The following is a 14,414-nucleotide window of genomic DNA, read 5'->3' as shown; positions in this document are numbered from 1 at the left end:
TTTGGGCTCAAAAATGCTGCTCAAACATTCCAGCGGCTCATGGACTCTGTGTTACGGGATCTGCCTTTTCTGTTTGTGTATCTTGACGACATCCTCGTGGCCAGTTCATCACCTCCAGAGCACCTTTCGCACCTTCGCACTCTGTTCGAGCGACTTACCGAGCACGGGCTCATCATCAATCCAGCCAAGTGCGAGTTCGGTCGGTCCACCATAGACTTTCTGGGGCACAGAGTCACGAAGGACGGGGTTGTTCCCCTTCCGTCAAAAGTGGAGGCCATCACCACTTTTCCACGCCCTGTCACTGTCAGAGCCTTACAGGAGTTCCTTGGCATGGTTAACTTTTACCACCGTTTTCTCCCCAGGGCTGCCCAAACCATGCGGCCCCTGTACGAGGCTCTGAAAGGTGCCAAGCCTAAACACACTGTGGACTGGAACCCGGAAAGAGACAAGGCTTTTGTGGACGCTAAGACAGCCCTGGCTAAGGCTGCCATGTTGGCCCATCCCGCCTCCTCTGCCCCAATCGCACTTACCACGGACGCCTCGGACTACGCGGTCGGTGCGGTTTACGAGCAGTGGGTGGGCAATGCTTGGCAGCCTCTCGCCTTTTTCAGCAGGCAGTTACGTCCCAGTGAACGGAAGTATAGCACTTTCGACCGGGAGCTACTTGGAGTGTACCTCGCCATCCGACACTTTCGTTCACTGCTGGAAGGACGCCAGTTCACCGTTTTTGTGGACCACAAGCCTCTGACCTTCGCCATGTCCAAAGTCACTCAGCCATGGTCCGGCAGGCAACAGCGGCAGCTGACTTACATCTCAGAGTTCACGACGGACATTGCACACCTCTCTGGGAAGCACAACCAGGTTCCAGACTGCCTCTCCCGTGCTGTTGCGGGGGCGGTCCACCTCGGTTTGGACTACGGCAGCATGGCAACGGAGCAGGCCACAGACCCGGACGTGCAGGCTTGCCGTTCATCCGCTACTGGGCTGCAGCTTCAGGATGTGGCATTCGACGACGCTGGCACCACTCTGCTTTGCGACATCTCTATGGGCTCCCCTAGGCCTGTTGTGCCTGCAAAGTGGAGGCGGCCTGTTTTCGACGCCATCCATAGCCTCTCACACCCCGGAACCAAGGCTTCACAACGGCTGGTGGCAGCAAAGTTTGTGTGGCACGGACTTAAAAAGGACGTGAGGGACTGGGCGAACACCTGTGTGGAGTGCCAACGTGCCAAAGTACACCGCCACACCAAAGCGCCACTAGAACAATTTCAAGTGCCTGAACGACGTTTCGACCACGTCAACATCGACCTAGTTGGCCCACTTCCACCCTCGCAGGGTTACACTCATGTACTCACTATGGTCGACAGGACCACACGGTGGGCAGAGGCTGTTCCACTGTCATCCACAACATCAGCGGATGTGGCACGGGCATTTATTGGCACCTGGGTGTCCCGTTTTGGCGCCCCTTCAGACATCTCCTCAGACCGTGGCGCTCAGTTTACCTCCGAGCTTTGGAACGCTGTCGCAGGGAGCTTGGGAGTTAAACTCCACCGCACCACGGCCTACCACCCCCAGAGCAATGGCCTCTGTGAACGATTTCACAGGTCCATGAAAGCCTCCCTGCGTGCCAGCCTGAAGGACAGTTCCTGGGCTGACAAGCTCCCATGGGTCATGCTGGGCATCAGGACAGCGCCGAAGGAAGACCTCCAGGCCTCCTCTGCAGAGCTGGTCTACGGTCAGCCACTGCGGGTCCCCGGGGATTTCGTCCCCAGCACCACGACCCCTTGGTCAGCCACACTCCAGCGCTCCAGCTTGTTAGACAATGCCAAGCTGTTTGCTCCACTTGCTACCTCCTGCCATGGTCTACCAAACTCTCACGTCCCCAGTGGCCTACAGTCTGCCGGGTATGTTTTCATTCGTGTGGATGGGCACCGCGGACCTCTCCGTCCGCCTTACGAGGGCCCTTTCCGTGTTGTGGAAACTGGGGACAAGCACTTTGTGGTGGACATCGGGGGCAAACCGGAGTGTATTTCTGTGGACCGCCTTAAACCAGCTCACCTTGATCTGGCCAGGCCAGTTGAGTTGGCGCAGCCCCCAAAACGGGGACGGCCTCTGACTAGGCCCCCCCTTTCCGTTCCTCCTGCCCCTCGACCATGCCGCAGGGGAGCCCCACAGACAGCCACTGAGGGGGCGGTTCCGCACTCTCAAATTCGGCGGAGCCGCACTGGACGTTTGATTCGCCCCCCACGCCGTTGATATTTTTTCTCAGGTTTTCTGTTAGAGTGAATTCTGGGGGGGCATGTGTAGTGCTCTCAACACTGACGGCATAATTCACTTTCTTATATGTGTTCTGTTATCTGTTATGTTGTTGGTTCATCGTCTTTAATGTTGTGCGGTTCATTGTCTTGAATGTTATGATGCATTTAATAGTTGCGGTCTCTTTAAGAGATCCGGTGACGTTTCATGATAACAGCTGTTCTGTTGATGCGCGAGCTGTCAGTTGGAACTGTCAGTTGGAACTACCAGTTGGAACTGTCAGTTTTTGGTCAGTTAATAAACGCGACTCACAGAGTCTTAATGTGAGAAGTTTTCGGCTCATCTTTTTGCCTAAAGGCAACTTCTACAATACTCTCTTTCTTACTGTTTATACTTTTCATTTTCTGCTATTGATTTGTCTCACATAACCCATACATATGGACCCCCTCATGCCTGAACATGGTGTTCGTTATGGACAGTCCGTGGCGAGCACAGAAGTCCAATAACAAAACACCACTCTGATTCAGATCAGGGGGGCCGTTCCTCCCAATCACGCCCCTCCAGGTCTCACTGTCATTGCCCACGTGAGCATTGAAGTCCCCCAGCAGGACGAGGGAGTCTCCCGGAGGAGCACTCTCCAGTGCCTCCTCCAGGGACTCCAAAAAGGGTGGGTACTCTGAACTGCTGTTCGGTGCATAAGCACAAACAACAGTCAGGACTCGTCCCCCCACCCTAAGGCGGAGGGAGGCTACCCTCTCACTCACCCGTAAACCCCAATGTACAGGTGCACAGCCGGGGGGCAATAAGTATGCCCACACCTGCTCTGCGCCTCTCACCAGGGGCAGTGGAAGAGAGTCCAACCCCTCTGGAGGAGGCTGGTTCCGGAGCCCAAACCATGCGTCGAGGTGAGTCCGACCATATCTAGCCGGAACCGCTCAGCCTCGCGCACCAGCTCAGGCTCCTTCCCCAGCAGAGTGACGTTCCACGTCTCAAGAGCCAGCTTCAGTAGCCGAGGATCAGACCGCCAAGGTCTCCGCCTTCGGCTGCCGCCCACCCAGCTTCTTTTATTTTTTTTAATCAAGACTAGTATGCAGAAAAAGTACTTGATAGTACCCATTGTAGTAGTCCATGGTGTACTTAGTCTGGCAGTATAGGTTTCATGAACTACTTATGGAAGAAACAGGTTTTATACCACATCAAAGTTAGACAAAATAGGTCCATTCTTGTTCAGTTTGTCTATGGATTACTCACAAAGTATACAGTGAAAGTATTTCATAGTACCCATGGTAGTAGTCCATTGTTTAATTAGTCTGGCAGTATGTTTCATGAACTACTTATGGAAGAAACAGTTTTTATACCATTTCAAAGTTAGACAAAATAGGTTTATTCTTGTTCAGTTTAAGGGACAGTTGGAAAACTGTATATAGATTTTCATTTTGAGTAAACAACATTTTATAGACAGACATGTAGTGTGTGAACTCTGCTTAGTGTGATACAAAGTAATTAAAGGGAACTGTGAGAAACAGGGTGCTCTGGTCTTCCCATGTAGCAGAATGTGCAACCACTCAACACGTGAGGAACTAGATGTCCCAGTGAAACATTTGTTGCATCTTGCTCACAAGATTGTTTTCCGTATGGTGATTGTAACTAAGCTGTGCGATAAAAAGAACTACACGGGGAAAGTCGGGTGGAGTCGTTTGAGCTCGGGTGAAGGAGGAAGATCTGTCACTCTGTCCGGCTCCCCTTGCAAGTAAAAATACAATCTTGTGCACTGTGTGTTTTGTTGCTCACTGGGGTTGTCCTGAGTGAACTGTGTTCCAGCTGGGTTCACTTTTAGACCCAACATTTCTTGGTCCTTCGAGCCGGATTCCAAGTTATTCATTCACTCGGTAAAGTTGGCATATTTCAGGCTAGATAGAGGAAACTTTAATGGTCAACGGGAATACACGGAGAGGAACACAGCCATGGCGAGGTCAAAGGCGAGGGTGTATACTTGTTGCGCGTTGATGCTGCTCTTCTTGATTGCCAGAATTGTGAGTACAGCTGTCCCTGTGAGGCGCAAGTGTCAAGATGGAACTTTCTCAAAAGCTGCGGTGGCTGCAGACTCAAAGAAATGTTCGGAGATCGGAAGGTGAGCGGTAATTAGAACTTTAAATATGGCTTCAAAAAATACATAGTTTATTTCTTCAGGTAAGGTCTGTGAGGAGCAGTGTACTATTACACACACTATCCACTGCTTGTGTGGGCGAACCTAGCATTTATGCTCACTGAAAGGCTTCTGCTTTTGAATCTGCTTAGCCTTAATAGCCAAGTGTTAAGTTGTGTTGGTCGACATCTGTTTACAAAACTATGGAATAAATTTGCTTCACTGATATGAATATGCATCTGTGTGACATTTTATTGACTTCATAAGCTTACACCTTCATATGCAAAGCATAAACACATCATTTCCTGACGGGGAAACATGCAGAAATATACCCAATGGGACAGTGATCAGTGGGAATTCTTGCAGGGAGATGCTTCAGAGAGGGGGCTCCGCTGTAGATGGCGCTATTGCTGCGCTGCTGTGCACCTCCATCATGAACCCGCAGAGCATGGGAATCGGAGGAGGCTGCATGTTCACAGTGATGGACAGCTCTGGTAACAAACACATTCACGCAGCCCACCCTCCAACAGCAGATGTAGCCTAGTAAATGTTAACCCATAATATCTGAACTTTTTTAAGGTGAAGTGAAAATCATCATCTCCAGAGAGACGGCACCCTCCAAGGTGAAATCTGACCTGCTGAAATCCTGTCCCAAGACTTACCAACCCGAGACAGGTACCCTGCTGGTCTGGTGTGTCAAATACATTCATATTTATTTCCTGATGAATGGGGAGAGCCTTTTTTTGTTTTTCCTGCTTAGTCTGCAGGAATTCAAGCTGAATTCGATGTTTATAGAAATTAACACAAAATGTCAAGAAAAAAAATGCAGCAAATCTTAATAGTTTTTTTATTACAGCTGGAAATGCATCTTCTTTGTCCTGGTTGTCAGGCAGTTGACCTTGATTACATTGAGAGGCCTAATCGTCCTGACATAAAAGCTAAGCTTTTTAAGCCAAGCCACAGAAGGACAACTATTTATGTAGTCTTGACGTGTAGTAATACATTTAGGCCTGTTCAAGTGGACAGTACAGTACAATGTATAAAGGATATTATAAGAACATTGTCCAGCTAGGAAAATCCTTTGTTTAGTGGAAAAAGTATGTAATTGGATAAAAACATGCAAAGAGCAACCCTCAAACAATATGGTTTGAGAGCAAAAAGTTACAACAGACACTAGTGATGCAGAGTCCTAACACGTAGCAAGACCTGCCACATAAGAGAGAATGATGTAAAAGAATTCCTGTGAAAGGATATTAAATTAAACTCCAGTCAGTGGATTTTTATCCCGTCAAATCATATGATTTATCATCTCAGGGCACTGTAATGACAAGCTAGACAAGAAATCCTAAAAAGACAATGTCTTAGTACATTAGCAGCAATGAGTGTTCATTTATCCTTCCATGCAGGGAGCCAATGGATTGGGGTTCCAGGGGAAATTCGGGGTTACGAAAAGGCACACAGGCTTTATGGAAAGTTGCCGTGGGCCTCCCTCTTTCAGCCAACCATCCAGCTGGCCAGAGAAGGATTCCCCATTCCTCCAGTCCTAGGTCTATATATCCAGAATATTGACTTGAGCGAGACCCAGCCCCTACAGTACGGCAGACGAGATGACTCACAATATGTCTCAGAATAATGAGGTGTGAAAAGGAAAGCTTGTCCTTCAGGAAGTTGTTTTCAGATGCAAACGGGAACTTGTTAAAGACGGGAGACATTGTGAAATTTGAGAAACTAGCCGATACTTTGGAGATGATTGCTAACCACGGAGCGGACATCTTTTACACTGGAAGAATAGCAGAGGATTTAATCCGTGATATACAGGAGCAAGGTATTGTCAGACTGGTTTAATCACGCTCTCTTTTCCAGGAATTATCAGCGGCCGCCTGGCACAATGATCTAATTACAAATTAACCAATCAATTGGGTCTGCGAAGCACTGCAGTGATCACTCAGTCTCCAACGTGAGCAGCCCAGAACCATTAAAAGTCTTTATTTCTGTGGAGCTGGGATGCTTTTTTTTAGTTTTGCTCAGTAGAATGCATTTGTTTGAATGTTTTTGCACTCACGCTGCAAGACTTGGCATCGTATAAAGTTACAGTGACCGATGCGTGGGTTGTTCCTTTGGGAGAGTACCAGATGTACATCCCCCCACCCCCCGCAGGAGGAATCCTCCTCAGCCTCATCCTCAACATCATGAAAGGTTCCTCCTGGACACAGATGGCAGAGCTGCTGCTCCTCTACACTTACAAATCACAAAACCAAGCATCTTAGAAAATCCTTTTTTTAAACAGGGACAGCCGGATTAATACTTTTATTTGTTGTTGCATGTGATGTTTTAATCTTAACATAGTGCTCTGTGTTGGCTTGTGTTTTGTGAAAAAAGAAAAAAGAATCTTGATCAGTTTTAGGAAATAGGTTACACCAAAAATGGAAACTTTAAAAAAGAAATGAATACACAATTGTTTTTATTTACAGGATATCCGTTGAATTCGGCTCCTCTGACTGTTGAACAGAAGACATGGTTTTATCACCGTTATATTGAGGCTTTTAAAATTTCCAATGGACTCAAGAAGGACATAAGGAATCCTCAGTGTGCCTCAGAGAAAGTAAGTATCAACAAATAAAAAATCAACAAACTGAAAACACATCTCTTTTCCCTGGCCTTCCACTTGCTGAAATGGAGTTCACCTTGGCTCGCTACTTTTATTGTGACTGTTATTGTTATTTTATTGCTAATTTTATCTCAAATTTGATTTTTATCTGTGATGAAGTCATTCTTATTGCTATTTTATTGATGACTCTCTTGTGATGCAGCTGCTGTTGTGAAGCACTTTGGTCAGCTGAGGTTGTTTTGATGTGCTATATAAATACATTTTGAATTGAATTTAATATATATATGTTATATAAATTTATATATATATATACACTATTGTTGAATTGATTTATTCTATTTGAAAGTTTAATTGAAATAAGGTATTGATGGAGGATAGTGGAAGAAGGGGATCTTTAGTAAAAGTGGCAGTGTAAAAATGGCCTATTGTTACAAGTGAAGGTCCTTACATAAGACTTGATGTAAGAGATTAGATGTAGTATCTACAAAATGTACTTAAAGGAACAAATGTAAATGGGCTTGTTTACTTATACCTGATTGAGGGAGAGTTAATGACAACTTCTTTATAAAATGTTTAGCGGTTTATCCAATGAAATAGTTTGATACGGTTTTAATTCACCATTTGTTTCATTTGGCATATATCATCGATGGTAGTTGTGAGAAAACTGAGATACCACTTATTCAATTCATCATTCTGGTGTCATGATGATTCAAGTAACATGATATTAGGGAAAGTTTGGCTGTACGCCTGAAAATTCATGGGTTTGGTGATTAGAAGTAGCCTAACATTAAATTAAGGTTGGATTTCCATAGTTTATATCTCTGTTAGTAATAGGTTGTTTTGTTATTTGCTTTCTATGAGCAGTTGTTTCTGCCAGTCACACAGAAAGGCCTTCAAATCGGACCAGTTGTTCAAATGTCAGATTTAGATATTGTAATATTGTTACTGGTTAATTCAAGGTGACTTCTAATCATACTCGTAAATTGTAAATCTTTTCCCTAAACTTTTTACGATAAATATTTCTTTGCTTCATCTTTGCCTGGTTTTTCAGAAAATTTGAACAGAAGAGTTTTATGGGCAGATAAACAGAAATAGTACAGAAACGGGGATGAAAAGGATTAAAAACAGGCAGCAAATCCCTTTCAAATTTAGCTCTGATTTAATCATTTTCTTATGCATTTTTTCCTCATTGTGTGTGTGTAAAAATGTTCTCTTCTTTTCACAGATGGCAAAGAAGTTCACAGAGGATATATTTGCCAGCCACATACGGAGTTTGATCAGCAGCAACAGGACACATGATCCTCGGTGTTACGATATCAGCCCATATGTGGACAGCTTGGGCACCACACATGTGTCTGTGCTGGCTGAAGATGGATCTGCTGCATCCGTCACCAGCACCATCAACCGCGTGTCAGTATCTGAAGAGTTGTACCTCACATTTGGAAACCAGCCGTCACATATCGATGTTAGTCTGAAAGTACAAGGATTATGGAGCTTTAAAAGATGACAGAACAAGTGTTTTTGTGAGGAAGAAAACTCCAGTCATCACAGACAAAAGCTTTCTACGATAGCACAGTTTGGTGGCTTCGTTTTTAAAGATAAATGACATGCGAGGAGTACAGACAGATCCAGTTCATCTGGTTCATGCATTTTCTCACCAGATTTGGTTCCATGTTCGTCTCTCCGAGCACTGGAGTAATCCTCAACAACCAGCTGTTGGACTTCTGTGGAAGAGTTGAACGCATCTTTCCTGGTAATAAAATCAGCCTAATGCATTTTCAGTTTGGTTTAGCAAATATGAAATAATACTGCTACAGTACTAGGCAACAGTCTCAGGCTCCAGCATGAAAGTAATTACAGTGTCGGCAGTTTTTTATTCAGCTAACTTCCGACTGAGCAATTCATTTGTCACAGTTTATACATCATCGTTGCTTAACAGGTTTTTTATACGCGTTAAGCAGGATGTTAGCATTGCCATAGTCAGCAAACTGATGTTAGCATTTAGCTAAAAGCATTTCCGTATCAGATTTCAGACTCAGAGCTGCATCTCATTTGTTGACTCTTGCTCTTGTTCTCTCTGAAATATGAACCTAGAAAACTCATCTTTTGTTTGGCCTAGCGAGGACTTTCTGATTCAAACGGCTACTTTCTTAAAAGAACCACAGGTTTCATGTGGGTTCAGATTTTAGCTTCAGCACAAAAAGTGAGTGCTTAAGCCTTTAGAGTTCTTTATTCAGAGTTGAACATGGAAAGCATATCAACAGTTGAAAGTGAGAAATGTTATTATATATATAAAAATATCAGCTAATTCTTAATTTGATGGCAACAACACATCTCCCGAAAAGTTGGATGGGTGCAAAAATAGGCTGTCCCAGCTGCCAATGCATGTGAGGTGACGTATGCACTGGACAAGTTGCCAGTCTATCACAGGGCCCATGATAATGTTCCTCAGCCTTCATCTGTGTTGATCATTTAGTGCATTTCTGCATTACAAGAAAAGCCCAATCAATGCTGAAAGGTGCAAACAGCAACATCTGCTCCCATCCAGATGACGTCTTTCTCAGGGAAGGCCTCGCATATTTCAACCACACAATGCTACACCACATGCTGCATCTATTACAACAGCAGGGCTTCATTATACAGACTAGCTGTTTGTCTTGCCTTTGTCTTCAACCAACTGAAAACATTTTACACATCTTGAAATGCAAAATATGACAAAGAGGACCCAAGTGTGCTGAGCAGCTTGAATCCTTTATCATCCAAGAATGGGACCACATTCCTCTGCCAGTTCTAGATGTTTACAGACTGTAAAAAAAGGGAGAGGCTACAGGGTGGTAAACATGGACCTGTCCAAACCTTTCTGAGACGTGTTGCTACAATTAACTTCAAGATCAACTTATATTTTTAAATAGGAAAATGTCTCACTTTCAGCATTTGATGTTTTAAATATATTCAAAAGAAAATGTATATTTTGATGGTTTTAACTTTCTCTTTCAGTGATTTCACATGTAAGTAGTAACCAAAATGACACCACACTTGTTGTGTTTAACTTACATTTATGTTGATGTGTAGATATAAAATATTCCATTTAGCAGATCAAAAGGAAAGAAATGAAAGTGACGGCTGATCGACACCCAGCTACCAGGCTGTGTTTTCTCATAGATTTTGTTCTGTTGTCTGACAGCAGAAACAGAGAAATATGGAGCTGAAATGAGTGCAGTCTTATTAGGAATTCAGCAGTAATGAATTGCATATACAGGCCAGCAAAGACAGCAGGAAAAAAACAATCAGATAGTAATGTAAACCACATTAACCACACCCTCACTAATGCGGCACTATAAACTAAATCTAGGACTTTCACTTTAGTGTTTTGCTGTAACCATCTTGGCTTTATAAAAAAAAAAGAATATGTATATTGTATATATACTGCACTAGATCTTCAGTTCCTCTGATATTGGGCGTGCACAAGGACTCCTACAGTGAATAAATACAGTCTGATGTGGGATTACATGGATGCCCTTCAGTATCTGACTGAAATCATGCAATGGCATTCTGTTGATGGCAGTCAGAATCATTTCCTTCTTGTTCTCCTCACGTTGATCAGACTGAATTGCAGTTGTCTTTCCTGTCAGTCAAGGCTTTTGTGTTGGCAGGGGAGCGGCCTCCCTCCTCCATGAGTCCCGCTGTGCTGAGGTCTCAGTCAAAGACGCTGGTGATTGGATCGTCTGGTGGGAGTATGATCACGACTGCGATGGCTTCAGTATGTGTCCGAGGCAATCGCACTGAGTGCCATTAAGATGAACTGCTGCACACAGATGCCACGTCTTCCTAGTCTCTTCACCATGCCTGTTATCCATTCTGTGATCATCACCCTCCCATCAGGCAGATTACAGTGTGTTGTTTTTTCTCTTCCAGACGCTCATCAATCACCTTTGGTTTGGAAAGAGCCTGAAGGATTCAATTGCTGTTCCTGTTGTTTTTGTAAACTCTACAAATGCTGTGAAGTTTGAACCCGGCTTTGATGAGGTAGTACATGCAAGGCATTCTTTCAAATGTATTAACACATCATACTGCTATTGTTCTATCTAAGCTCCCTCCCCTCTTTCCTCCTCAGCATGTAATTGAGGCTCTTAAAGCTCTTGGACACAATCGCGAACCGGCCCTAAAATTCTTAAACGTGGTAAATGCTGTGGAAAAGGTGGATGGCTGCATCTGTGCAGTGTCTGATGCCAGGAAACTGGGAGAAGCAGCCGGTTACTGAGACCAAGAGTCAGAAGTGTTGGCTATTCAGAGTCACTCAGACCTTACTCATGCAATCCCAAAAATACAAAAACTGTAGCAGAAGGTGTCTATCCTGCTGGAAAATCATTTAACAACACACTGAAAACCAGGTCCCATCAGCCCCCATCTGGACTAACCTTGACATTGAGAATAACATGGGTTTTTTAGCTGTGTGCAAAGAACAAAACGGCTCTTCCCTGTTTCTGACTTTGGATATATTTAGTTTCTAAGGCCATTTCCTCCATTTTTTACCATTTTTACCATTTGTTATATATTTCTGTTTGTTGCATACAAGTGACTTTATAATATTATGAAACTCATGAATACATAGCAGGCTATTTTAGTGATGAATAAGCTGTTCATATCTGCTATTTGCCATTCTCACATTCACATTGGAGTTTTTCTTTCACTATGTAAGCACTGTTACATGATGCAAATGAATTATGGACATTATTTGTGATATTCAAATTAAATATATTACTTTTTTACATGCTTTGCGTATATCAATGAACTGAATATATCCTTCATGTCTTAAGAATAAAAAATTATGTAAGAGGCTATAGATTCATTAAAACCTTTTTCTGGTTTGTGAAAATGCAGAATATGGCCATTTTACTGTTTTTTTTTTGTTTTTTTTTGCATTCTTGTTTCCGGTACACTTGCTGGTCGCTTCCGGTCCTCACAGCGCAGGTCTGCAGCCAGACCCCTCTCCACAAACTTCTAAAGAAAGAAAGGAATGAAAATAACCTCATCACCATCACTAAATATTATATTCACAAGTGTCCATATGCCAAATCCCCACCTTCATGGCTTGCATTAAAAAATGAAATATCCTTGTTAAAAAAATGTCTGAAACATAGAAATAATCCCCATGCAGATAAATGATACACACTCATAGCAAATCTTAACCTGTCCTAACCCCTTGTAACTGTTAAGAATGGACTTAACTTTTCTTTTTTCCTTGTTTTTTTTATTATTAAATTATCCCTTTTTTATCTTGTGCATCGAAGATCTTTCAATGTTTATTTTTCTATAAGAGATAGCCCAAACTACAATCATTTATTTTCTTTCTATTTGTACTATATGAGGAGGTAAATGTGAAGTTAAAAAAACAAAAGCTGTTTACTTTTGAGTATGTCATTGTTCTGTCAATGTGACATGTTTAAATAAATAAATAAAAAATAAGAAAAAGAAAGAAAGGAATGCGGAAGTCACGGAGCCGCAGAGAGTTCCAAATGTTGTGATGACATATGAACATTTTTGCCTCAAATATAATCTGATCATCAATCGAAACTTCTTTGAATCCATAATAAAAGCCATCCCCAAACCCACTTTACATTTAATTCAAGGGCTTGTTTCCAACTCCACTCACATCACTCCTAATGTTCCACTTCTTCTCATTGGAAATTGTCATTTTAAGGCTATTAAGATTCCTAATAAAACTATTATAAAGATGTTTGATGACATCACGCACCCTTTATTGTCATTTTGTAACTCCATTAAACAAATTTTCTCCAAAGAAGACATATATTCGTTGCGTTCTAAATATTTAAAATTCCCCATTAATCCCAAAGTAAAAGAAATTCCCTTTAAAATCCTAAATGGTGCATATCCATCCGGAGAGCTGCTGAGACGGAGCTTTGGCTGTGAGTCGGATGGATGTGTGTTTTGTGGAGAGGATGAAACTTCTGATCACTTGTTTTTTCATTGTATGTTTTCAACTTTCTGGATTGATGTACATGACTGGCTGCACACGGGGATCCGTCTCAAACCCTTCTCTAAAATACATTATTTATGCTGTTATTATGGTTAACAGTGAATGGGACTTTCTGCTCAATAACATATTATTATTCGGAAAATATTTCCTATATAAATGTAAATATATGAATGTAAAACCCAGATTTTTTGTATTTCATAAAGATTTTCTTTCCTTTACCAAAGCCCTTAATATTATAAAAAGTAAAAATGCTCCTTTAAAATGTATATAAGATGATGTAAGCCGTGTATTTTGTAGATGATTTAATAAAAAAGTTCAAAATGTAGCCGAGGGTCGTCTTGACTTTATTTACTGAAGAAAACAAAAGAACCACACGTGGCGTTCAACATTTGCTGGCACCTTTAACCTTTAATCCTCACCTTCACTTCCAGGTCAACCACAGAACCACTTCCTGTCTGGCTTATAAAATAAAGGTCTTAACATTAATACAGGATGTTACGTTTCCCTGTTCTAAAATGCTTCTATCCAAGGCTGATAAAAATACTTTATGAAGAGTCTGATACTTACCAGCTGTGCAAAGGAGTTTTAGGAAACGATAAGAAATATGTAGTGACTGATAACCACCAGCTGTGTCGGGGGTCTCGGGCTAAATGAGGACATTTTGAGAACAACACACTCCCCAGTTAGTGTGTCCAGAGGAGGCTCAATAGATACGCACACTCCGTATCCGGGCTTTGGGCCTGTTGATGGGAAACATGCAACATTTTCAAGGTCAACAACATAGGCAGATTCTACTTAATGAAAAGCACAGCCACAGTAAGTCAGAGATTCTGGGAGATTTGGGGATGAAGGATCCTCTCCAGATTGATGCATCATTCTGTCATTCTGATACAGACTTGGTTGACGATAAAAGTTTCTGAGTTCCACCGAGTCTGAAACATCATTATTTAGAAATAACGGATTCCAAATCTTCTGCTGTTTAACTTTGGGTCCCTTCAGATTCCTCTGAGAGTTCCCCACGCCTCGGTGTCAGCGCCCCCAGCTGGCTAACCAGCTAAATGACAGGTTTCCAGGTCACTGACAGCTGCTAAATGTTGGTATCGGTTGCTATCGGTGTTCAAACTGTTTGATAGTTACCTTGATGTGATACAACTCAATGACCAAGAGCTGCGCGGTGATAAATGTCCTTAAATATCCGTTAAAGACTCCGTGTCTGCAGCTCGATGATGTTGTTTTCATGAATCAGGCGTTTCTGAAGGAGGTGATGAAGAGGTCTCACTCTGAATTATTTTCACGATCCGAGGAACGGAAGCTTGTCTGAACCAGGCAAAACCGTCAATATAAAGACCATAGACATCATATAGAACACTAGACTGAGCATTGGCTGCTGAGACGCGAGAAAAACGGCC

At 42.8% G+C, this 14,414-nt stretch overlaps 1 protein-coding gene across 1 annotated transcript; it reads left to right on the top strand.

Moving 5' to 3' along the window:
• The first annotated feature begins 3,955 nt into the window (after positions 1–3,955).
• On the top strand, positions 3,956–13,318 carry LOC142369678 (glutathione hydrolase 5 proenzyme-like). Its single transcript, XM_075452009.1, has 12 exons — positions 3,956–4,384; positions 4,766–4,893; positions 4,979–5,074; positions 5,806–5,992; positions 6,064–6,225; positions 6,450–6,595; positions 6,871–7,001; positions 8,233–8,417; positions 8,669–8,760; positions 10,661–10,767; positions 10,923–11,033; positions 11,122–13,318. Exons 1-12 carry the CDS (start codon positions 4,218–4,220, stop codon positions 11,266–11,268), a joined length of 1,659 nt encoding a protein of 552 aa, XP_075308124.1. The 5' UTR covers positions 3,956–4,217; the 3' UTR covers positions 11,269–13,318.
• Positions 13,319–14,414: the final 1,096 nt, after the last annotated feature.

The sequence above is a fragment of the Odontesthes bonariensis genome, chromosome 20, assembly GCF_027942865.1.
Source record: "Odontesthes bonariensis isolate fOdoBon6 chromosome 20, fOdoBon6.hap1, whole genome shotgun sequence".
NCBI classification, from domain to species: Eukaryota; Metazoa; Chordata; class Actinopteri; order Atheriniformes; family Atherinopsidae; genus Odontesthes; species Odontesthes bonariensis.
The sequence above is the reverse complement of the archived record's forward strand: the minus strand, read 5'-3'. Positions and strand labels throughout refer to the sequence as shown.